At 27.6% G+C, this 26,236-nt stretch overlaps 2 protein-coding genes across 4 annotated transcripts in view; both read right to left on the bottom strand.

Annotated features, from left to right (window-relative positions):
* Window positions 1-10,614, bottom strand: part of LOC119687643 (dnaJ homolog subfamily C member 7) — a 51,345-nt gene extending 40,731 nt beyond the window's left edge. The window contains exon 1 of one of the 2 annotated variants that reach the window (XM_038102044.1): window positions 10,455-10,614. In XM_038102044.1, coding sequence (XP_037957972.1) covers window positions 10,455-10,540 — 86 coding nt within the window. In that variant the 5' untranslated portion in view covers window positions 10,541-10,614. Of the gene's footprint in view, window positions 1-7,380; window positions 7,988-10,454 lie in introns of those variants that run through there. The other variant, XM_038102043.1, reaches the window with a different exon arrangement.
* Window positions 10,615-17,569: 6,955 nt separating this feature from the next.
* On the bottom strand, window positions 17,570-25,659 carry LOC119689624 (protein aubergine-like). 2 transcript variants are annotated; one of them, XM_038104495.1, is made up of 15 exons: window positions 25,625-25,659; window positions 25,000-25,085; window positions 23,314-23,464; window positions 22,994-23,147; window positions 22,770-22,841; window positions 22,675-22,701; window positions 22,575-22,595; window positions 21,975-22,462; window positions 21,433-21,625; window positions 21,246-21,373; window positions 19,847-20,001; window positions 19,685-19,782; window positions 19,393-19,624; window positions 18,552-18,662; window positions 17,570-18,488 (listed from the first exon to the last, which is right to left on the bottom strand). In XM_038104495.1, the coding sequence occupies exons 3-15, from the start codon at window positions 23,413-23,415 to the stop codon at window positions 17,585-17,587; spliced, it is 2,685 nt and encodes an 894-aa protein (XP_037960423.1). In that variant the 5' UTR covers window positions 23,416-23,464; window positions 25,000-25,085; window positions 25,625-25,659; the 3' UTR covers window positions 17,570-17,584. The 2 variants fall into 2 exon arrangements, with proteins under 2 accessions (XP_037960423.1, XP_037960422.1); XM_038104494.1 differs by having other exon boundaries at window positions 19,393-19,782.
* Window positions 25,660-26,236: the final 577 nt, after the last annotated feature.

Below are 26,236 nucleotides of genomic sequence, written 5' to 3' on the forward strand. Positions count from 1 at the left end.
AAATTCTTCCATTATTAATATATGTTACCAAAAACGTAACGTGGAACCTATAAAACATTTCAGTTTAAGGAATTGAATTTGATTTTGACAAACCCAATTAATTTTGGCATTATAGAATTAAAAGATATGAGTTCAGAAATACTAACGTAAACTGGAACAAATAGAATCCGCATCTAATTATTCCAGCCATGAATCTTTAGCTTAGCAAGACATTCCATCATCAGTTTTAATGTTAGCTGATGACGACTAAATATATTTATTATTACCTAACTATCAACAAAGTTGACTATGTCATATCTATATCTATAAAGAATACAAAAAACCAGAAGAACCCAACTGTATTTATTGCGGATCAAACGAGTACAATGCTAAGCACACTTTTTTCAATTGTGTAAGATGGCGTAAAGAAAGAATATTACTAGAGCAAAATATAAGTCACTTCACTGTCAAGAATATCATTGAAAAAATAAAAAAAGAGCAGAACAAAATCACACAAAAAAAGACTGGACAAAAACTACACTTAAGCGAAATCTGCAGAGGTTCCAATTCGGAACAGAAATAGCGGGCTGAACGCATGTTCTAGGTAAAGTATATGGCATAGATAGCCAACTTATAAGGAATTCTTCCCATTCTCCCCGAAAAAATTTGAAAGCGTTTGCGGTAGGAGTAATTCCGAAAAAAAGGGAGTGTTTTAGTTTGCCTACTATACACTATATCAATGACAGTCGGTTGAACGGGGCATAAGGCATTCCATCTCCTCATCAAACAAAGAGAGAGAAAAAAAAAGGATTATGACTATTGTATGATTCTGATAGTGACATGGCATAGATCCAAGTAAACCTACTTACCTAACACGTAGATATTCGTTTGAAAGGTAGATATGTTTTTATAATTGTTTGAAAATATCATTATATTATATATATATATGTTACTGTTATCATTATATTACAATAATAAAATCTTTTTTAATTAAAATTTTTAAAAAAAATTTAAATAAATACGTACTATATATTAAATTGCTAGAGCTATAGTTCACTAATGACTAATGCAATTATGTCCTGTTTTAGTACATATTACAAAGAATACAATAATCTGGAAAACTGTCTGGAAAACTGAACCAAGCGAAGAATATTGTAACGTTTATTAGGTTTTAATATCTTTTAGGTTTTAAAAACTTTTAGACTTCAAGTTTTAATATTATTTAGCTTTAATACCAGTTCGGTTTTAAAAAAGGAGAACCGCTTTAAGATTGTCACAACAGACCTCATTGGCGATTTTAGAGAATTGTCAGTTTAAAAACATATATCTACATTATATAAAAAATAAAAAAGATACGATAGTGATATTGCACGATTAAGAAAGATGTCTGTTTATAAGAACTTAGTCTACTATTAACAGAGCTCTCCGATTGCAATATATATCTAGATGCTTAACCTTGATTAAATTTAAAGTTCAATATCTTATGTTTGCGGTTATAATCAAATTAAAACTGACATTCAAATAACATAAAATTATTTTATTTTGACTTCAAAAACGATATAACTTGTTAAGTAGTTAGTTAAGCCCACACGCGCGTTTTGCTTATTTTTAGATATTTTTTTTAAATACTTTGAGATAAAAACAGAGTGGTGAAGCCATGAAACATACTTAATCCTAAGATGGAAGTACGCAACAGCATGAAAAATGTATGTAATTGTATCAGTAATTATTTTATTTTTGACCTTAAAAAAAATTTTTCACATAGCTATTTACTTCTTTTTGGTAATTTATGTTAAATATAATTTTCAAATTACCCACACGGTTTTTGAACTCAGAACTCAGTATCAAAGCAAATTATGGGAATATATAAACAATTATTCGGCAATGACATCAAACAATTATTTAATGTCAAGATACAATCATGTACTGAATAATAATCCTCTCTGCATAAATTGTGGAAACCCGCAACAAAGAGAAACCAGAACAGATTTTCTCTGTGAATCCCCGGCTTTTGTGTCCAGAAGAAATAGGGTTTTAGGTAGATACTTCTTTGACAGTCTATCAGACTGCACATTGGTGAAGATGAGAAACCTATTTAATTATCTAAATTCGACAGAATAGATTTAGTCTCTACTCATTTATACTAGGTATTCTTGCGAGGAATGTGGTAGCGAAATGACGAAAAATCACTGATTGGGGTACACGGAAGTTATCCAGTGACCTGCCACTGCAACCAACCAACCATATATAAGATATATAAGACGCAAAATTATATTAGGTGTACCGGTATGAAATGAGCTTTTTTTGGTGAAAATAAAACACTAATTATTAATAGGAAAGTAAAAAACATTTTATTCAAAGTATTGGCCATTGCTTTCTACACATTTTGACCATCTTTCTGGCAATTTGTGGATACCACGCCAAAAAAATTGTTCGTCTTTTAAAGCAAACCAACCAGACACCCAATTTTCGACCTCCTCGTAGGAATCAAAGTGATGCTCAGCCAATGCGTGTCCCATCGATGAAAACAAATAGTAGTCGTATCTACCATATATATGGTATATGGTATCTTATATATTATATAGCATATGCAAAGCATTAATACAGATACCTATCTGAAAATTCCACTGTATTTGCAAAGTATGTCTCTATATATAGAATAGAGAATAAAGTATTAAAGAATAAATGTCGTAATTAATTTATATAAAAACTATTAATGTTGCATCCAATCAACAAGCAAACACTCAAGCCAAACCATTGTAGAAAACTGGCCTTGACAACGACCTACTTATAGTTGAAGACAGAAATACAGTCGTACTCGTATACGGAAAAAAAGAAACCCCTAATAAGCTGTATTTCATTATTATATGATAATTAAGAAATCATTAAATTAATTAGTGTATAAATTAGCAAATTATTTAATTGAATAATCATTTAATGGTAATGGAAAGCATTTACTTGAAAAATAAAACGCATAATTAAACCGGAGAAAGGCAAACCTTGTCGGTGAGGTTGCTTGAACATTTTTATGGAAAGCAAAACTCATTGAGAAATCCAAAATATATGGAAACTGGTTGCATTGCTCAAGCACAAAGAAAAACATAAACAATATAATTTTGAACTTATTTGTTTATTTATTTTGTTTTAAATTTAAAAATAAATTTAATTTTATTTAAAAATTTCTTGGGGATTTTGTATTTTTCCTGTTCAATTAACATCGAAAATCACTTTGTGTTGAGAAATAGAAAATAATCTTTTACGTCAATAATTTTTAAGATTTAAATCAAATACATAACTAAATAAAAATTATTATCAATTTATTCGATCTTGTGATTTGTATTAGATTAGATGCAAGAATTTAAAAATTGATGAAACTTAGTTTTTTAAGTGGACTAGTATTTTTTGTGTGTACAAAAACCTCATCGAACCAGCGAAATGATTAAACTCGTTGGCCGTAAGCCACTCCTACCACTTTGGGGAATGTAACGATACCTTATATTTTTTAAACTCTTTGTAGATTTTATAGTATATAGAATAGTCAATACACTCAATTTCTGACAAAAAACTATTGAGCATTTTTTTAAGTTTTTTTAAAAGGTATTTTTAGATCAGACCTTAGTGAACTTCAAAGTCAGATCCTATATGCCGTAGATCTGTTATACACTTCCTGTGCTATTTATCAGTGCAGTCAAAAGAAAAATGAATTGTATTGAGTATTAAATCTTATTTGTTCTTATTAAAGTCATAGTAGAAGTGTATTTAAATCTGATTTTGTTCCAAGTACGGCCAGACCTACGTCGCGGTTACACCCGTAGACAGTGATGACCAAGTGCCGTTCAACACTTCCAAAAGGGACATCACAAGCAGATTCCTGTGGGCTATAACAACAGTAACAACAAAGCAACACTAACTGAACTTGATAGTAAATCTATATATTTTATAGATAAAAACTAATTATAATATTTTGTTTTAAATTTTTTTCACCCATTTCGGAACATCGTTTGGTACATCACACGGCTAGTTTTGAATATTTTTTAATATTCAAAGAATATTTTATATTTTTTAAGTACAAAGAAAGTGAGAGTAATATTTCAAATAAATATTAAACATTTCTCATACTATTTACTATAGAAATTTCACCATAAAATTTCAAGTCTGAAATTGCCTGGTACTTAATGGGTTAACTTGTTATGTCGAAAATATTATAAAGTAGGTTTTGTTTTTTCAGAATTTTAACTTTTATTTCGATCGTTGTTTTTAGTATATTCCTATACGTATTTCGTCAAATTCGATTTTGCCTTCATCAGGAGAATTCCTTATATTGGAATATTAGGAATTCTCCTGATGAAGGCGAAAGCGAAAACAAAAACAAAAACGATCGACATAAAAGTTAAAATTCTGAAAAAAAAACCCCAACTTTATAATTATAATATATTAATAAATAGTTATTACTCTAAACTTCTATAGCATATTTTTCTTCTGCCTAAGTGTAGCTCTCTAGAGTTATATTTATAATTATCAATAGTTATCACTCTAAACTTCTAGAGCATATTTTTATTCCGCCTAAATATAGCTCTCTAGAACTATATTTATATTTATAATTATAAATAGTTATCACTCTAAACTTCTATAGCATATTTTTCTTCGGCCTTAGTATAGCTCTCTGGAGTTATATTTATAATTATCAATAGTTATCACTCTAAACTTCTAGAGCATATTTTTATTCCGCCTAAATATAGCTCTCTAGAACTATATTTATATTTATAATTATAAATAGTTATCACTCTAAACTTCTATAGCATATTTTTCTTCGGCCTTAGTATAGCTCTCTGGAGTTATATTTATAATTATCAATAGTTATCACTCTAAACTTCTAGAGCATATTTTTATTCCGCCTAAATATAGCTCTCTAGAACTATATTTATATTTATAATTATAAATAGTTATCACTCTAAACTTCTATAGCATATTTTTCTTCTACCTAAGTATAGCTCTCTAGAACTATATTTATATTTATAGTTATAAACAGTTATAACTCTAAACTTCTATAGCATATTTTTCTTCTGCCTAAGTATAGCTCTCTAGAGTTATATTTATAATTATCAATAGTTATCACTCTAAACTTCTATAACATATTTTTCTTCTGCCTAAGTATAGCTCTCTAGAACTATATTTATATTTATAATTATAAACAGTTATCACTCTAAACTTCTATAGCATATTTTTCTTCTGCCTAAGTATAGCTCTCTAGAGTTATATTTATAATTATCAATAGTTATCACTCTAAACTTCTATAACATATTTTTCTTCTGCCTAAGTATAGCTCTCTAGAACTATATTTATATTTATAATTATCAATAGTTATCACTCTAAACTTCTATAGCATATTTTTCTTCTGCCTAAGTATAGCTCTCTAGAGTTATATTTATAATTATCAATAATTATCACTCTAAACTTCTATAGCATATTTTTCTTCTACCTAAGTATAGCTCTGTAGAGTTATATTTATAATTATCAATAGTTATCACTCTAAACTTCTATAGCATATTTTTCTTCTACCTAAGTATAGCTCTCTAGAACTATATTTATATTTATAGTTATAAACAGTTATAACTCTAAACTTCTATAGCATATTTTTCTTCTGCCTAAGTATAGCTCTCTAGAGTTATATTTATAATTATCAATAGTTATCACTCTAAACTTCTATAACATATTTTTCTTTTGCCTAAGTATAGCTCTCTAGAGCAATATTTATATTTATAGTTATAAACAGTTATAACTCTAAACTTCTATAACATATTTTTCTTCCGCCTAAGTATAGCTCTCTAGAGTTATATTTATAATTATCAATAGTTATCACTCTAAACTTCTATAACATATTTTTCTTCTGCCTAAGTATAGCTCTCTAGAACTATATTTATATTTATAATTATCAATAGTTATCACTCTAAACTTCTATAGCATATTTTTCTTCTGCCTAAGTATAGCTCTCTAGAGTTATATTTATAATTATCAATAGTTATCACTCTAAACTTCTATAACATATTTTTCTTCTGCCTAAGTATAGCTCTCTAGAACTATATTTATATTTATAATTATCAATAGTTATCACTCTAAACTTCTATAGCATATTTTTCTTCTGCCTAAGTATAGCTCTCTAGAGTTATATTTATAATTATCAATAGTTATCACTCTAAACTTCTATAACATATTTTTCTTCTACCTAAGTATAGCTCTCTAGAACTATATTTATATTTATAATTATAAATAGTTATCACTCTAAACTTCTATAGCATATTTTTCTTCGGCCTTAGTATAGCTCTCTAGAAATGCCTTATAAATAGACTATTGAGACCAAGAAACATAAACTCAACCACAATGGGAATTGTTGCGATAACAATAAAAAAAATCTTAACCGCAATAAACATAAATGTTAACTAAACAATCAACAAATAATATAAACATTTTTGAAACATAATATATTTTATATTGTGTGTTTACATATCATATATTTTTTTATATATACATACGCTTCAACCCCTTTCTCATTTAACGCGCAACGAGTCTTCGGTTATCAGGTCAAGGTCAACAGCATGCACAAAATAAATAAAGTATTTTTTTTAAATGGTTTGATAGACAGGAAATCAGATAAACAATATAAATTTAAAAATAATTTTATAAACATAAATATAGTTATAGAATGTTATAAAATTATTAAATATTATAAACGAGACAATTTTTCGTTTGAGGGTAAGTATGGCGTTTGACGTATGCATTGCAACATATTTATTATTGCCTAGCCAAGTGTTTATTTTAATTAATAATTATAATAATTATTATATATGTTTATAAAAAAATATTGTTTTTTTTTTTTAACTTACATCCAAAATATGTGTAATCTATTCATTTTACAAACAATATTTTGTTGAAAATTTTGTTTTTTTTAATGCAGAGAAAAACTTAAGATGCTTGCTCAACACGATTGTTTTATTTACCACACATTCACGCATTCACACATGCATTGCGCTTCGTGGTGAGTATCGATTTTAAGGAAATTGTTTACATAAAAGAAACGAGTTTGTTTAACGAAATTTTCGTTTGCCAACGCAAATTCGTTATGAATATTCAGAAACAATGGTATATATGTAAACAAAACATTCTGGTTTAATAAATAATAACAATTATTTACAACAACTACTAGAAGATATACAACTACTAGAAATAATTAGAAAATCATTGTTTTGGTATTTCTTCAAAAAACTCAACGAGGAGAAGTTATATAAAACCCAAATGCTTTCTATTTTTGTTTTGCAACTTTAGACATTTCTTTATATTGTCTTTTTTTATAAATATATTCATTGTTTTGTGTTTCTTCTTTTGTTTAGTTGCATGTTTACTTACGTCAAGTTATCTTTTGGCACAATTTCCACATCGTCCAAAGAGTTAATATCGACGTCCATTTCTGAGGTAAGCTCCTGCTCGCTATCACTGACCACAATAACTTCGTCCATTTAATTTTAAATTCCAAAGACTATTATCTTTTTTTTTGTTTAGTATATACTTGTTTGTTTTGTTTATCTTGTTTATTTTTATTTAATATAAGACTTTTTTGCAATTTTGTTAAAGCCTTTAGCGGGTATGTGTTGTTGTACGAGTAAGTGCGCGTCTATGAACTCGTTTGGAAAGAAACGATTTGATTTTAGCAAGCAAAAAAAAATGTTTAGCACAAAATAGCTCCAAAAAGCACACGCGTCCAAATCAAAGAAATATGACGAGAAATTTTCGGAACACTTGTTTTAATTTTACTGTTAGGCGCTATAATTCTGTAAAGTTTATTTTATCTAAACATATATATGTACGTAGGAATATGTATTTATAGACGATCTTAATTTGTTATTAATAATTTGTAGTTGCATAAATTAAATAAAATTTAACTAACAGTTCTTTCCAACGACGCCGCACTGCTCCAACACGTTCGTTTTTGCTGAGTAAAATCGAATGCAAGAAAAATGTTAAACATATGTTGTAATTGTATAGAAACACGTTTAGATTCCACATAAAATACAACATGCCATCCACTTGCCATCCACACACAACTGTCAAATCATTTATGCGCTTTCCAAATTTTTTTCATATTTCCAAAATGACAGCGAAGTATGTCAACGGATTACGTTCATAAAATTTACGATATGTAAATAATTATTTTAATTAATAAAATTCTTTTATTGAAATTCATAAATATGAAATAAAAGCAAAAAAAAAATGTTTTTTAAAAGATGTTTTTGTGTAAATAATATTTGATATTTATATTTAAAAACGCATATATATCAGTTTCTTGTGTAGCAAACTATATCGTAAAAACTAGAGAATGCAGCCCAAGATAAATATTTAGTCATATATGTATATATTTATAGTCCTATAAAAATACTATTTAATATTATTTAAAAAATAAACATTTTTTGAGAGATGTTTTTATGTAAATAATATCTGGTTTTTGTATTTAGAAACGCTTGTGTAGAAAACTATATCGTAAAACTAGAGAATGCAGCCCAAGATAAATATTTAGTCACATGTGTATATATTTATAATCCTATAAAAATATTATTTAATATTATTTAAAAAAATAAACGTTTTTTGAAAGATGTTTTTATGTAAATAATATCTGATTTTTGTATTTAGAAACGCATATAACCAGTTTCTTGTGTAGAAAACTATATCGTGAAACTAGAGAATGCTAGAGAAACTAGAGAAAGAAAAAAATCCCTTTTCTTGCTTCATTATAGAACTAACTCAAAAACTAACAATGAAAAGAGATCAATAACAATTTACAAATTAATAAATAGTAGAGCAAAAAAGATTATAAAACAAAAAACAAGAGAGAAAAAAAAATTAAATCGAAAAAATAATTTAGGATTAAGAATTTAGAACAGATAACTAAATATTGCAAACAGAAAGGATATTAAAAAAATAACAATTAAGAAATAGAATTAATTGTCAGAATGAATGACGTCAAGGTAATTCATTAATCTGCAGTTTCTTGAAAGCTCCTACTCTATTGTGTTTCTGCTTACCCCTAAAAGCGAGTTCCATACTCTAACATAATGGATAAAGAAAAAACCTGCTGTGAAAGCAAAGTTAAATCTGAGAATAATAAAAAAAAGAGTTCTATAGGAACGTGATTGTTGCAGACAATTGAAAACGTATTCAGGGAAATTAGCAATAAACAATTTAAACAGAAACAAACAGACACGAATTTTCATAAATTGCTCAATGTTGCAAATGTTGCATTTATATTTCTTAATTGCTCATTTACTATGATGAGATACAATCGTTCTAATTTTCTATATGCCCTAACGCCTCCTTCATCATTCAATACTATCGCACACCGTTCAGCTGATACAGCCATTCATGCACACTTCTTTATTTATTGCGATAACGCCCTCTATTTCTGAGTGAGAAGCACCAGCGCCACCTACCTGCGAGTAACGACCATATCCAAACATACTTGTTGGACATCATATTCTTATACGAATATAAATTAATAAAAAAAATACAGTTTTTGAAATATCTTCCTTTTTGTATTTAAAAACGCATATAACCAATTTCTTTCAGAAAGCTATAGCGTAAAGACTAGAGTTAACAACCCAAGATAAGTATTTAATCACATATCAAATACTAGTCAGACTACAAAGCTGAGGATGCGTAAGAGCACACGTGTGATGAAATTATGATCAATGCTACACTTCTTTCACTATACATAAACCGACATTTTTGGTAAAGAAATGGTCACTCTTAATTCATAGAGATTTAAGGACTTCGATATCTATTGCTCAATGACCATAATGAAGTTCTATTAATTATTCCGAGCATTACTTTAAACTTTAACACCAAAACTCCCACAACAAGTGCTTAGGAAGCAGATTTGATTATAACACAAGGAAATATAACTATTCTGATAACTGATGGGTCAAAAATCGGAACACAAGTCTACAACACTTGTTACATAGAACCAAAGATACATAAATCTATAAATCTTATCGCATTTGCAATTCAATCGGAAGTATGTATTTGACATTAACCGCAACTGTTCTATAGTTGCAAATATGAACTTCAAGAAAAAGGATGACTATATTCTTACAGATAAAAATCTATTACTCAATAATATAAAATTTTGGAAAAATGTGTTGTATATATACAGAAATTATATGTACGTATGCCAGTTGAAAATTGCACAAAGCCAGGCTCTGAGAAAACTTTTCAAGGTGTCATAGTACATTAGGAGGAATGACATCCTCAGCGACCTCAAGATTGATCCGATCAAAAAATACATAAAGGATAGAACCCTGAAACTGTTTACGAATACTGACAGGCTTACCAACGCTGCGTTATCAAATCTATGTCCGTACATACCACGTACCGGCAATAATATTTTTTTATATTAAATAATAGTTTATTATAATATTTTTATAACTTACAGTGTTACCGACATTCGTGGCATCTTTTTGAATTTTCGTGCTCCCCAAAAAAGTGTGATTAATAATTTTATTATTTCGAACAACATTTCCAGACTTTGCAGAGAATTTTGCTGTTAAAATTTATGCTGTAACTTTCCATGTAAATTAAAGGCCAAAACTGAATTTAAAACTAAATTTTTTCAAAACAAAAAGAAAATTTTAAACAATTCAAAATAAGCATACTGTGTGATATTGACCAATTAATATTTGGTTTGTTCCACATAGTTTTCAAGTAAAAATCAAGTAAAGTTGAAAATGAGAATAAAATCATAAATTCTCTAGGAGAAAAGTAATGGGCGCATAAAGTACGGGAACGGTTTCAAGTATAAATCTAGTTAGTCATATGTTTTTATTTTTACTGACCGTTTTATCTGAATGAAGAAATAATGATTTTTAAATTTTAAAATTATTTTTGTATTAATTTAAATTTTTATTTAAATTTAAATATATTTAAATTTACTCATTATCACTCGTAACAGTTATATATAATAAACAAACTCCTTTGTCATCTGACTGGAACTTTTCATTTTATTCCAAAAACTATTCACAATAGATCAGTTTTAAGATTTGGCACCATTGTAGTTTCAGGAAAGTGGACTTATTTCTGCGAATTTTGTTTTGGGTTTGCATGTTAATTGTTAAGCGACACGTGTTCTATTGAAGCATCCATGTCAAAAGAATTCACCTATAGTAATCGCAAAACAATAATTACATTTTAACAAACAATATACTAAGTTTTTTTTGACTAACACAGTACATTTGAAAGTAATTGGCAATGTATTATATGTTTTTTTCCGGTAGGTAAAATGTTTTTTGTTTATTTGTTCGCAAGTTAAAAAATAGTTGAACCTAACATTAAAATCTATTTTTTATGAAAACTTGACATACCATAAAACTAAATATGACATGATTAGATCGATGATGTAGAAAATTTTATTTTATGAACGTTTATTTTATTTTCTGAAATTTTTATTTGTTATTCACGTTTTATATCTAGCACTGTATATTATATAAAAAAATCGCATTGCCAACTAAACTTTTCGTAATTTATGTTTCACTTTTATGTTGTATATATATTCTACATTAGCCGTTATTTTTTCTTTCAGAGTTGTAAAAAAACAGCATTAAGTGTGGTTGAAACAAATTGGCATCACTTTTAATGCTTATTTTTGACATATGCGTTTTGTTGTGCTGGGTACAATATAATATATAAAAATTGAAAACAATTAAAATTAATTAATTTAAATAAAAGAAAACAATATGAGCATTAGAATTGCAATAGTTAGCATTTTTATTTTATATATATAAATTAATTAATTTATATATGTATGCGAATTTATTAGTAAATGAAATGCTCATATAATTTTAACGGATGACAGGAATTTTGAAACATATTTACAGGAAACATTCACAATTGATTAATTTTTGAATTTGGCTGCACTAAGACTTAAGACTTAAAATTTTTGCGAGTAAAACCTTACTCTGACGATTTTAAAACCATTGTTGTTGCTAAACATGTTTAATTTCGTAAGTTGCAAGTATTTTTTTTGCAACTTTGAAAAAAAAATTACGTCTATTGAACCAGAATATGAATTAATATGATATAAAAATAATTTATTTTTATTTCGTTTCATTTTGACGTATGCGGTACATATATTTCACAAATCCATTTTAGTATTGCCTTATGCATAATAAAAATTTTATAATATTCATTATTATGATATATAATATCTAATCGAGCTTTATACGGCGTTTACATTGGCCGAAAATGGCTCATTTTGAATGACTCATTTGAAAGTGTTTACATTCGTTGTATTTCATTCGTTCTCATGGTAACAATTCAAACTGAAATAAAACTACTAAACATTTGTTTATCTTTTTTTGTAAATATGTCAAAACAGCTTTTACAAACTGTCAAAATGCCATGAAGAGCTTTCATTTAGGGTATGTTCAATAGATTCCTTTGCATTTGGAACATATGTGGAATGCATTCGAACGTCATTCATACAGAATGTGAGAAAATTGCTCATTTTGTGCTTGAAATTTTATATGCAAGAATGAGCCATTCGATACTCATTTTCGATTTTTGACCAAAATGAGCCATTTTCGGCCAATGTAAACGCCGTATTACTTTCGTAAGTATGTCACAACAGAATAACATGAAAGCAGCACTACTTTTGATGGCAACTCTAGAAGAACTTATATATATGTTTAGCTTAACATATATATGTAAAACACGCAATAATATTTAAAGTTAAAATTTCGTAAAGGAATAATAATTATTTCCAATTATAGGTAAAAGTATTTTATTTTTTACATAATTGTGAATAAAATTGGAATTTTCATGCTTTTTCAAGAATTGAGTATAATTTTTTAATTTCAGTAAATTAAAAAAAATGGAGTATTATTTGACAAATATTCTTTGACAGTTAACTGAAAATATTGTACGTGCTTTCAAAAAATATTCACAATAGACGAGTTTTTAGTCATGGCAACCATGCGATTTGAGCTGCTTATTAGTTAAGCAGTTTCAAAAAGGTTGCCAACTAAACTAAAATAAGCAAGCAGTGCAGTTATTTCGTATGTTATTTTTAAAATAAGCGGTTGTTTTTTATTGATATGCTTACAAAAGAAAAAGCCTAATATTGTATTCCAAATATTATTGTGACATGTTAAGTTATTATTTTAATGTTAATTTTGGGGAATTATAAATAGTTATAATTCACTGAATTTATAATTATATAATGTTAATAAATATTAATTCATATTTAATTATATCAAAAAAAGATATTGATTTCCTTTGTTCCTTTGTATACAGAAATTCACAATAGAATTATTTACAAGCAAAAAACACATTAGGTGTATTCAGGCAACTGATTTTTTGTTTAGTTGATTCAAAAACTTCATATAAAAAAAATTTAGCATTTTGATGTTAATCAGTTGCTTGAACGACCCAAAATGCGTAATCTGATTAGTTTGTTGTGTGTAAATTCCTTGGCAGCACTCGCATCAACAGCAAAAGCAAAACATACGTTAACAGTGAAAATTGTTTACTCACAATTCAAACAGCTGAGAGAGATAGCTAACAAATTTCTATACAAAAGTTCATTTTAAGTTATTATTACTACACTTGGGACTGGCAGCACTATTAATCAAATTTGTACTAATCTGAGAATCACCGAAATAGTTGATTCCCTGCTTAGTTTCATTTTTGTGTGCAAATTTTTGTTGTAATCAACTACTAAGCAACTAATCAGTTGCCTGAATAGCCCTATTATTTCAAATAATACCGTTCTTTGCTTTATTCTTTGTTTACAAGCAAATAATTCAAGTAAAACACAAGTAAAGTAAGAACTGAGAGAGTAATACAAATAAAGTGCCAAATGTCGCTCTTTACACAGATTTTCATGGAACAGTTTTGTGTAAAATCTGGTGAGAACACCAGTGCACCAATAAACAATACAAGAATTTAAATTCAAACCAAAACAGCTGACTCATATATCAACACAAATTTTACTTGAAATAAAATATATGAGTAAAGTCTGTGTAACATTTTTAAATTTCGACAGGGATGTTACGCTTTCTCAGATGCTTTCATTTACTCGAAAATTTGCTGGTGGAATGAACTTGTGTATACACACTGTTACTCAAAGTTACTACGAGTAGCTCATGGAATAGATCTATTATGAATTTATTGATTTAAGTGTAAGATTGATTTGCAGCCATTCTCCAGATCAAGACACCGTATGTCCATATTGGTTTTAAAATAACTTTATATAAAAGTACTTTATTGTTCAGTGATAACTTCAAATTTTGGCAAAGAAGCAAGTACATGGAGCGCATTTTCAGACCCAGTTGCTTGCGTTTCATAAATATATAGTGTTTCCAGGTGAGACCCCGATCAAGATGAACACCTAGATACTTCACGTGATAGGATTGTGGTAGTACGTTATTATTTAATGTGACTGGTGGGGCTTGTTTGGTGATTTTAATACATTTTTTGTCATAAGATAAAAACGTATTATCACTGGTATATATCAATAATTGCATTCCATTTTTTTTTTTATATATGCATTTCACATTGAACCAATACGTGAACTAGCCAAATTGCTGGTTCCCTATGTTAGTTGATGAGATCATTTTTTGCTAAAACCCATTACATATACAATACCTAACCATCTAGCAAACCAGCCATCGATAAAACAGACGCCAAATAAAAGTTTGAATAAATTGGAAAGATATTTCATTGGGTCAAAGTGACAGTTACTTTTCTATTGTGAATGAGCAACCAAAAATAAAATTTAGAATATGTCATGGCTTCTAAAAAATATTTTATTTAATTTTCACTCATTTTTACATTAACAATATTAATTACAGGCCAATATGGTGATTATTCTTAGTAATTTCATTTGATTATTATTTGAAATTGAAAAGTACCTATAGGTACGACTTATATATATATATATATTTATTTATTTATTTATTCTACATTATATATATATATAATTATATATATAATATATTATATATATATATAAATATATAATATATATATATATATATATATTAATATATATATATATAATTATATATTTATATAATCTATATTATTGACTTGTGTAGCTAATTATTTTATTGAAACAATAAAAAATAACTTAAAGCAATATTATATATTAAGGCCTTATAGAAATGAAATTATATTATAGCCTTTATATTATAGTAGTAGTTATATTAGATTGTTTAGATTGAATCTTAAACATCCTGGGATATGGAATCATAGCACATTAAAAATTTTTCAAAAAAAGAAATATTACATAAATCTTCTTTATTTATCTTCTATTCTAAAATAAGAAAATTGAGTAAATGGATTTCATATTGTGACCGTGTGCGAGTTCGAGTAAATTGATGGTAAATTAAGGGAATTAGTAAATTATGTCAGCGAATGGTGGCATGTACCACAATTTCGAGTAGGGTAAATTAGATAAAAATTAGGTAAAGTTGGTGTTACCATTGTGAAAATTTTATAGGATGTTTAATAAATAAATTTGAAAACTTTTAACCAAAAATAATAAATAAGAGCAATAAATAAATAAATAAATATTTATATAAGTGCAATGTAAAAAAAATTTTAATTTACTTTATCTCAATTTACTCGAACTTGCACACGGTCATACTACATAGCTCTAAACCATTTCGTAAGCGTTACAATTTTTACTAATATAAATTTAAGGTTCTGGTGAGTCTTTCATTATACGGTGTTTCGGTGTTTATACAGGTAGCATTATATTATTATATTTCTCAATAGGAAGGATGAGTAAGGAAGAAGAAAGCACACTAAATGTGTCGTGTTAAAAGTAATGGAAGTAAATGCTAAAGTTTTGTAGCGTGAAATAAAGTAATTGTAAAAAGATGGATAAGAGAAGCGTATAGTGTGATTATATATTATTTGAATCAAGGATTTTTAATTATCTTACAACCTTGGTTCAGCAGACGCAAAACTCCATTGGACTCAGTTTTGTTTGTGTTTTAGGATGATTTAACATATGATGGACGTTGTAAGCTATAGAGCTGCAGTTTGAAGTTGAAACTGCTACGTCTTTGAGTTACTCGCTCTATTCAGCCAGGAAAAATAATTTTCCATTTTTGACAAAGCTCCATCTCGTTTAATTCTTTATTAAGGGGCTCAGTTCATATGCTGATAATCACTTCTTTCTTTGCTATATATTCCCCTATTTTTGTTTTACATATGTCAAGTCTTAGTTGGAAGCAAGCTAGTTACAGTAATTCCGTTTTTTCTGGGACTTTGTGCTGTTATATACAAAGTACATAATATGTACATATAGGTATAACAATAATAGCACCACTAACATTTATTGTTCTCTAGCATATTTATCTAAACTTTTAATAATATTTAATTATAATTATTTACAGATACTCTGGAAAACACTAGCAGAGAAGTGTCGATCATCATATAGACCCTATGAAATCGATATTAAGATTTCGCTTCCAATCGCTTGGTTCAGTTCCAATCACTATAGTCGTCAATTTTATACAACTACAGTTTAATTTCAACATCGCATAGAAGAGACAGATTTTATAAACGTTAAATATCATTATCAATAGAAATTGATAACCAAATGCTTAAGTCTTAAGAGCTTTCGAATATAAATGATGCTGAGCAGGACAATAAATATTTAAGAGTATACGTTTGGCCACTATAAAGTGTATAGTATTTGATAATGCGTACCTTGGGACACCTGATCATATTCCAAAATAATCAATTTTGTAAAAAAACTTAAAATTAACATTTTCAATTGAGAAAATTGGACAAAAAAAATTAATTTTATAAGTGATAGTTTGCAAGTCTGGAATACAGAAGGATCCAAATTGACTTTCAACCGAAACTCTGAAAATAAGGAGTAATAGAGTGACAATCAATATAATGTCTGACAGTTAAGTAGGCCTTACCCGCATTAAACTCATGAATCTCCTTAATAAACCGGGACAAAATAATTAAATTACCCCTTGTGGTAAATTTTGGGGACGTAAAGGACATGAAGGCAAACAAAGGCTGACCGTCCCGCTAAACAAGTAGCTCAAGGTAAAATAATTGGACCTCAGCCATGTTGTAGTCTGGCGAGAGGGGATATAGTGGACTGCTTCAGATACTGGGAAAACTCCCAATAATAGATGAACTGTAAAGGTTAGATACAAGCTACGAGATTTATCAACCAACATTAAGTACTTTCTAATAGTCTCCTTATTAGAGACTATTCTCTTTTCCTTTAATAAAAAATACGTTAAATTTGTTTAAAAGATGTTTTATTTGTAGTTACTTAACATTTGTTAAATACATTGTAAATATTTTACATTTTTATTTTTAGTTACACTATAAATATTGAGATATTCTAGAAAAATTTATAAGAATTTCTCATTATTTTTACACAAATCTTTTAAACAATTTTTATTAATGTTCGTTTGGTTAATAATGATGATGTAATTAAATTAAAAAAAATTTTTATATTAATATTGAAATTAAAAGTTAGTTATATTAACTAACTATAAAGTAAAAGTTATATTAATATTAACTTTTACAAAAAGTATAAATTTTTTTCATGCAATTGAGAGGGTGGACAATGTATGCTTTCAGCAACTAAATAAGCCAACTTATGTGCATACTGACAAACAGCCGGGACACGACAGGTACCTGTGTAATTATAGTACATGTGGGTCATTTTGTAAGTAAGCATTTGTATACGATCTGGAGTGAGACCCATGGTATCGTAAATTACATTATAACTCGTTGGAGAAACCGTTCCCTGGCGTACACTTTGTGAAACTATGAAGAAATCATAACGTTCCGGCAATGTTATAATATCATCTACAACTGTTCCTGGTGGTGGATTACAATTATTAATGAACAGCCGAGTATTTAAACGTTTGGAAACAACTATGAAAGCGAAACGTGGTACAATTTCATGTTTTCCAGCCGCTTCATAGATTTCTTGTGCCTTGATTCGTAAATGGTTAAGCTCAGTATTTACTACTTGATGCAGTTGACCATCGCCGACACCATCTCTATAAAACAGAATTCTTTCAGGTAAAGTTCCGTGTTCTTTAGCATATGCTCTCAAAGCGAATGTGAAATGCAGTATAATATCATTGGACAGCTCTTGAAATTTTTGGTGCTTACTAACAGCCGAAAAATATCTTGATGAACAGCGCACATCCATTGTGGCAACAAGGGCGCTATAAGAGGTATTCTTATCCTTGGAAGAATGACAAACATCAAATCCAACTGTCATTAGACCCTTGAGAGGTAGATCAATCATCCAAGGAATACCACGAAGTTTGGCGTTCATTTGTATGACAACTTTAGTAGCGATTGACATCAAACCTGCACTTTTTCCTGAAGTAGGTGCTATCATTTTCATAGTCACAACTTGTGAAGCTATGGGACGATCGATGCAACACTTCTTTTTAATGACAGAGTACCTGAAACACAATGTAATAATGAAATAATGAAAGTATATAGAAATATGTATATTAAATATTTACTTTTCCTCGTTGGGTTGTTGAATAACAATCATTAAAATTTGAGGATCCTCTGATGATGCCATTTCAACTGCGGTTGTATAAGACTTATTACGATCGTCATCCATTTCAATGCTATATTAGGTAAAAACAAACAAAGCAAAGAAATTTAAGGTTAATTATATTTATAAGACAATTTCTTGTTAAACTATTAAAGCGCACTAAACAAGTGCTTTAATAAAGTTTAAATTACACTCTGAAGGTGTATATAATCTGATTTTCCATAATGTCAAGGCTATTTAATGACAGCCGTCGAATTTTAAAGTTATGAGATATGATCTCATATTTATCTTCAATCTTTCATTCCTTATGTTGAGTATGTTGAGGACATACTTTGATATGTCACTGTAATTTCGAGTTTGAGGTACATTGTTAGACGGTTTTTAAGTTATAAAGTGCCAAGAATGGAGACAAGAATGGCTTCGTTAATAAAGCAATAGTAAGTTTTTCTCGAACTATTGTAGAAGCACAATAGTTCAATACTGCCGTCCGTTTCAGGCCCACAACATTCGGAAAATTCGCATATTACGTTTATCAAGCTTGTCGTCATTTTTAGAGTCCTCTTAAAAAATTCACAAACAAGTTACAATATTCATTCCCTCGGCAATTAAAACTAAACATTGCAGTTTCCTGCAATATTACTGCCAAGGAAACAATTGACTTCATAAACATATAGGTCTATCATATGGTATATATAAGGAGTTTTATGTTTTAATAATCTATTTATAAGTAGTTTTGAGGTTTAAATAATAATACATATTCTTCTTTAACATTAAATGATACAATTTGTCTTATAAGTACTTACTATTTTGGTGGGACCAATACCAAACTCATATTTTTTGCTACCTTGATACACATTTGAACAAACGATTGAGTTTCACGACAATAACGCGATGGAAGGATTACTTGCCAACGACTTATTTTGGCATTACAAAACATTGAACAGTTTCGGAACTCACGGGTCCAGTTAGCTTTCCCATCACATATATATCGAACACCACGACCTAGTAAGATTTTTTCACAGGGTAAAATACGTGCTGGAATTTTAAGTAAATCCTTATCCAATTTCATATTCCACTCTTGAAGAACCTGTGTACTTTTAGCAGAAGAATTGAGACGTTCGTTGAAATTTCTTAAGCGCTCTAGTCTCCTTTCCGGATTAAGCCGAGTATGATCGCTCATCGATTTCATGAAACTAAAATAAAATATCAAAAAAATAACAGTTCATCTGTTGTTATAACAGAAAAAATATTACTTACCGAACGTTTGTTCTCATATGATCAGTTATACCAGTTGCACGCGTGAACTCTGGAATCAATGAGATAAATTCTTCTTGACCGCCACGTATATGCTTATTGGTTGGTTTCGATATTAACATTGGTTGACTGGAGTCGGTGACGATTAGATTATAACGCTACAAATATTGGAACATTTCAAAGGTGCATTAGTATATGTACTATAAAAATGTATATATATCTAATATCTCTTATATTAGAATATCTTTCTGAAGTCCAACATAATAATATATCATTTATTTGTTTAATTTATAATGAAAATAGTGATAAAATATATAATGATAAATAATAATAAAAATGATAATTAATAATAATAATAATAATTAATAATAATAATTAATAATAATAATAGTAATAATAATAATAGTAATAATAATAATAGTAATAATAATAATAGTAATAATAATAATTAATAATAATAATAGTAATTAATTATAATAATAGTTGAAAATAATAATAATTAATAATAATTATAATAATAAAAATAATAATTAATAATAATTAATTAAAATAATAATAATTAATTGCAATAATTAATAAGAGTAATATTTAATTACAATAATTATAATAATTAATTATAATAATAAATAATAATAATAAGAACGATAATTATTAATAGTATTGGTAATTATTATTAATATTAACAATAATTATTAATAAAAATGGTGACAATAATAAATAATAATAATAATAAATAATAATAATAATGATAATCAGTGATAATGATAATTAATAATAATAATGATAATTAATAATAATAATGATATTCAGTGATAATGATTAATAATAATGAGTGATTATCGGTGATAATGATAATTAATAATAAAAATGGTAATCAGGGACATGATAATTAATACTAATAATGTTAATCAGTGATAATGATAATTAATAATAATAATGTTAGAATAATTCGGATGCAGAGCTATAACTTATTTCTGTGAACGAATATGCTATCAACGCATTAAATAAATTTTCATTTACTATCTAATATTATTAACTTTTTATTAGTCACTAAATATATATGTTGAATATGGTTTTAGAATTAACCCAACAAAAAAAGTATATAAATATATATATAAATTATACATAGCCTTATTTATAGCCTTATTTAAATCAGAATATGAACTATTGCTACATTTTTTAATTTATAGCTATCAGCTTCCTGCTGGTATAATAGTCGCAATAGTAGTTAATAATAGTATATAATACTTGTACTACTCAACTACTGGTAAATTTCTAAGAAGGATTATAATAAATTATAAAAAGATTGGGAACTATTTGTTGATATATACAAATATATTTATATCATAATAATTAGTTTTGTTTATAGTAATAATTGTATATATTTAAAACCTAAACTTACCGATTTAAAATATTCAGCAAATGAAACTTTCGTATCTTTCAATGAAAATGTCGATAGAGGAGAACTCGCAAAATCAACGTCAGTTATACGATAAGTTTTATTGTTATAATCAGTTAGCACAATAGAGCCTAAAATAAAATAAGATCCATATAATCATATGTATACATACATTATTTCTGTTGCTTACCAATGACTTCAGTCTTAAAAGCTTTTTGATAGTCTTTAGTTTCGACCGTTAGTTGACGAAGTATGCTGTAAAGACTTTCGATGCGCATTATTTTGTGTGTAATCTCAGCGCAGAGAAGAATATCGCGCTCATGTTGACGAATGGATGTAATATAACCCGGCCAGATTTCTATATGACACGGGTCAATGTTCATCTGCAAGTATACATATTATGTGTGAAATAAATATATCTATAAATGATATATGATGTTTATTTTAAAATGAATATATGTAACACAAATTTGAGAACATTGCAAAGTAAGAGTAGTATGTCTAAAGCTCTGAATATGTTAAATATTCTGCTAAAGTTTGATTTTTAAAATATTGTACTTTTTTCTATTTTCAGCACGGAGATTAAAACATACAATAGCCGCCTCTTTGACCTCACTAAGTAATTAAACCATAGCGAAAACATTTATAATTTATCAAACTAAAAATTCTTGTTAGTCGTAAGAATATTTACTAGTTGCATTCTTACAAAAAAAAAAACAATGTCACATTTACCTTAGCATAAGGATCAAAAAAATTATGGGCTATCCTTTGTAAGTCTAGTCCAACCATTGATTGACGTAAGATTAAATTCAATACTTGGAACAGTTGAGCCTCATTTGGATCCACAATTCCAACATTTTTAAAATTAATAAGCACCGTCTTTCCATCATGATACTCAGACGTTAAATGGAATTCATGCCCCTTTTTAGTACCTCTTAAATCATTAGTAGTAAAAAGCATTGTCCCATCAAATATATATCCACCAAATTTTGCCTTCTGTTGGGCAATTAATGTACGACGAACAAAGCTCATATCTATTTCCGGTACAAAATCTACTCTATATTGATAAATGTTCCATTCGGGTTTCTTTAAGATCTTGAAATAGTTCGTATCGAGAGTGACATGGCGTCCAGTTTCACCCATTTTGGAAACACAAGTTTGTGGCCGTGTAAACAAGGAATCCAACAATGGTGCATGCGCTCCACCACGATTACGTCCACCTAATGTGAACAAACAAAATTATGTATTAATTTAAATAAAACAAAAATTATGTTAAATATAGTATTTTATTTATATTCTTATAAAATATTGCAATAATAATGTTATAAATACCACGTTCTCCGTGCCCTTCGCCTAGAATTATTTTGAAAGAAAAAATTTAAGAAATAATAGGTAAATTTTTAACTTAAAAATATATTTATTTCAAAATTACCTTTCGGCTTAGCAGCAGCAACACCAACTACAATAAATAATAAAAAAAATCATTTTATGAATTTAAAAAAAAATACAAAAAAGTAAGAACATTACAATTAGCTATGGAGTCTTCAATTTGAGTGCAACTAGACGATGAACTTGAAGTTGACGAAAATGATGACACATCTGAAGGCGAGTTCGGAATAGGTGGAGATATTTTAATACGACGAAGCAAATTTGGTGTTTATATAGAAAAATAAAAATTAGAATATATTTAATACTTATTTTGGATAAAATAAATGTACTAAAAATAAATAACATATATCGTGTCTTAATACCAGTAGCATTAGAATCAGGTTTTGCAGCCTGGGGCGATGCTAATATTGCCCTCGGACGAACAGAAATTGAACCGCCGCGTGGCTTAAAGGTGTCAGCAATCAATAATGGTCTAAATACATTAACAGAAGGTGGTATTCTTGGTCGAAAAGACATCTATAATAAAATTTGACAATTATTGTTGTTTTATACATATTAGGTTTATTAGAAGTATTTATTTATTTATTTATTAAAAATATTTTTATAATAAAATATTTTTATTATATATATTTTTTAATTTTATTTTCTTCAAACTGTTCGAAAGTAATAATGAAATACTAACCCTGGGACCCGTAAAGGTCATGACCGGACGAATACCAATTTTTCCAATTAGTTGAGGTGAAGTAATACGAAAACGTGGTCTTGCGTTTGGTGGAATTGACATTGTTATTTTTAATGTATATTAAATCGATATATTTAATATATATATTAATCTATATTAAAAAAAAGAAAATATGTTTTTTTTTAATCAAATGATATTTACAAATTTAAGATTTAATTCTTTTAAAACTATTATCAACAAAAAAGAATTGAATGAGAGAAAAAGTGATGTGATGAGTGAGTATGGATTAGATTTAGGATATTTATATAGGATTTAATTTACAATAATATTACATATATGTATATGCATTTAAATATAATGATATATATAAATATGTATGTTTTATAATAAAATGTTTTAATTTTATATTTAATTTTTTGGTTAATTGTTTGTATAAAACTTCTGATATAATAGAAGTCAGATAGATAGTTTCATATAAGCACAAACTGACTACATAGAAATATTCTACCATACATATAACAAAGATTTTTACTGATAATTTTTGGGAAATCCTTTAAAATTAAAATAAGTTAATAAGTGTCAATCACACCTTTGTATTTGATAGGAACGGAATAAACAAAACCGGCGAACTTTGTTAATTTCGTTCCTGTCAAATAGACAGGTTTGGATGGTTGTGCATTTAAGTTCTTCCGGTACCTACCGACTAACTCAACCTTAAAGCCGTAATCAATGTGTGAATTCCAATTCACCGATTACAAAAATGGTAATCAACGATCGGATAATTGTCTACATAATATGACCCGACTCAAACCTACGTTGAAAACAACAACAAATGTTGAAATGGATGAACATCTGTATAGCGTATATATCCTTAGCAATTTGCAAAATAAATTTTTTAAACTAATAGCCCTGCCGGAATAACTTTTATGGAAATAATTAATATGATTTCCAGTTATAAAAATAAAAATTGACATATAATCAAGTAAATCAACATTAAAGGAAAAAATTAAAACTTACTGTTTGCAAGCTGGATGCTAATTTTACTGTTATAAAATTTTCAAAAATCAATTGGTTTTAATTAATATTTATATATTAGATTTTTAACAAAGAAAAACAAACGTCTCAACTTAATAACACTTTTACTTTGAATATTTACTTTTTTATTTAATACGCTACTATTTCACTTTAGTAATATTATTTGTTAAACATTAATAATCATTCGCGGTTAGTAGAAAAACTAAGTTGCGCACACGAGAAATTGCTGAAACCAAAAAGCACATAACACACTAAATAACGAAAGGACAGATAATGGTAAAACAAAATGGCGGGACGAAACAATAAAACGAAATGAATCGGGAATTTACGATCAAAGCGAACTCTACGCACCACACAAGTTGGGGAAATGCTTTAAAATTGCAAAATATTGTGAAATTATATTCGTATACACCAAACACTTCAATATTATCGAAAACTAATTTTTTCTTTGTGTCAAAAAACATATTTCTATCTTATTAAATGAACGATTAAATAAATGTTGAGTACTACAGTAATTTAACATGCTTCATAGTACAAAAGCAAATAATGAACACTGCATTTGTCCAGAAACTTATTATAATAATCAACTAATATAATATATCAACTTTATATATAGCATTAATATCATTTTAAATATATAATATCGTTTACCTGTAGATTAAGTTTTTAAGATCTCTTATATTTTGTTAACAATTAGAATTGAACACTTTACAAACTGAACTTGCTCTGGAAGAACTCTGAAAAAGGAAGAAAATAATTAGCAAAGTTAGGTGCTATAGCACGAACATAGCCGAAAACTAACGAAGTAGTTAAAATGCCGCGTTTTTTTTTCTTCACGAAAATCAAAATGTCATTTCTACAATATCTAATAATTAACTGTGTACTAAATCATATATATAATTTCATTAAAATACTAATTTAATGAAATTCAAAGCAAAAATCAGCAGCTCATAAAATAATTAACAATAAATACGTTACTTTTATCATTTTTTTTTTTTAATTTGAAAAAATTGTTATTGCGAAGTTCTATAAAACAATACTTGGGTTAAAAATTTAATTAATTTCTTTTAAAACAATAATATTAGCACTATTGTCCATTAATATAGTCTCACATATTAATACATTCGAAGAGTAATCTTAGTGTTACTTTGAAGCATTTATTGATAAAAATGCAAATAATTAAACAAATATGAAGATTTAATTTCAGTAAAAATTTAGATTGCAAAATTTTCGAAAAAAACTAAATCATAACTATAATTAATTGCTGTTCACTTACAACAATCAAAAATATCCGCGGTAATATTTTTACGCACTGGTATTTTGAAAGCACAGTCGAGAATGAACTATTAGGAAGGCGCGCTATTTTCTTGCAAGGAATTAGCGAATCAAGTACATAAAAAACCGCATGAAACGGAAATGAAGCTTTAATATGAAATCTAGATATGACTCTTTTAATATTTGAGATAAAGAACTAATTAACAAATATAATTAATATAACATTAAATTTTAACAAAATATAACAATTAATATTTGTTATAATAATAAAACAAATACATATATATATTTTTTTTTATATAATTTTAATAAAAATAATAAAATTAATAAATATATATTCAGCTTACCTTTAATAATTTATAAAAATATTGATCTCTGCCGTATGTTGTGACTTGACAAACGCAAAAGATTGAATGAGAACTAATATTCAAGTACGATAAAGGAATATTTCTGATATTTCAAAGAATGACATTACTAAACTTGACCTAAAATCTATGTACAAAGTATCGATATTGACGTACAATAGATTTTATCAATTACACTGTTATGGAGGATCCTTGTTTTCCCGCAAAGCAAAAGTATTATACATTATATAAATAATATCACAACATAC

Source organism: Teleopsis dalmanni, chromosome X (genome assembly GCF_002237135.1).
Source record: "Teleopsis dalmanni isolate 2A chromosome X, ASM223713v2, whole genome shotgun sequence".
NCBI classification, from domain to species: domain Eukaryota; kingdom Metazoa; phylum Arthropoda; class Insecta; order Diptera; family Diopsidae; genus Teleopsis; species Teleopsis dalmanni.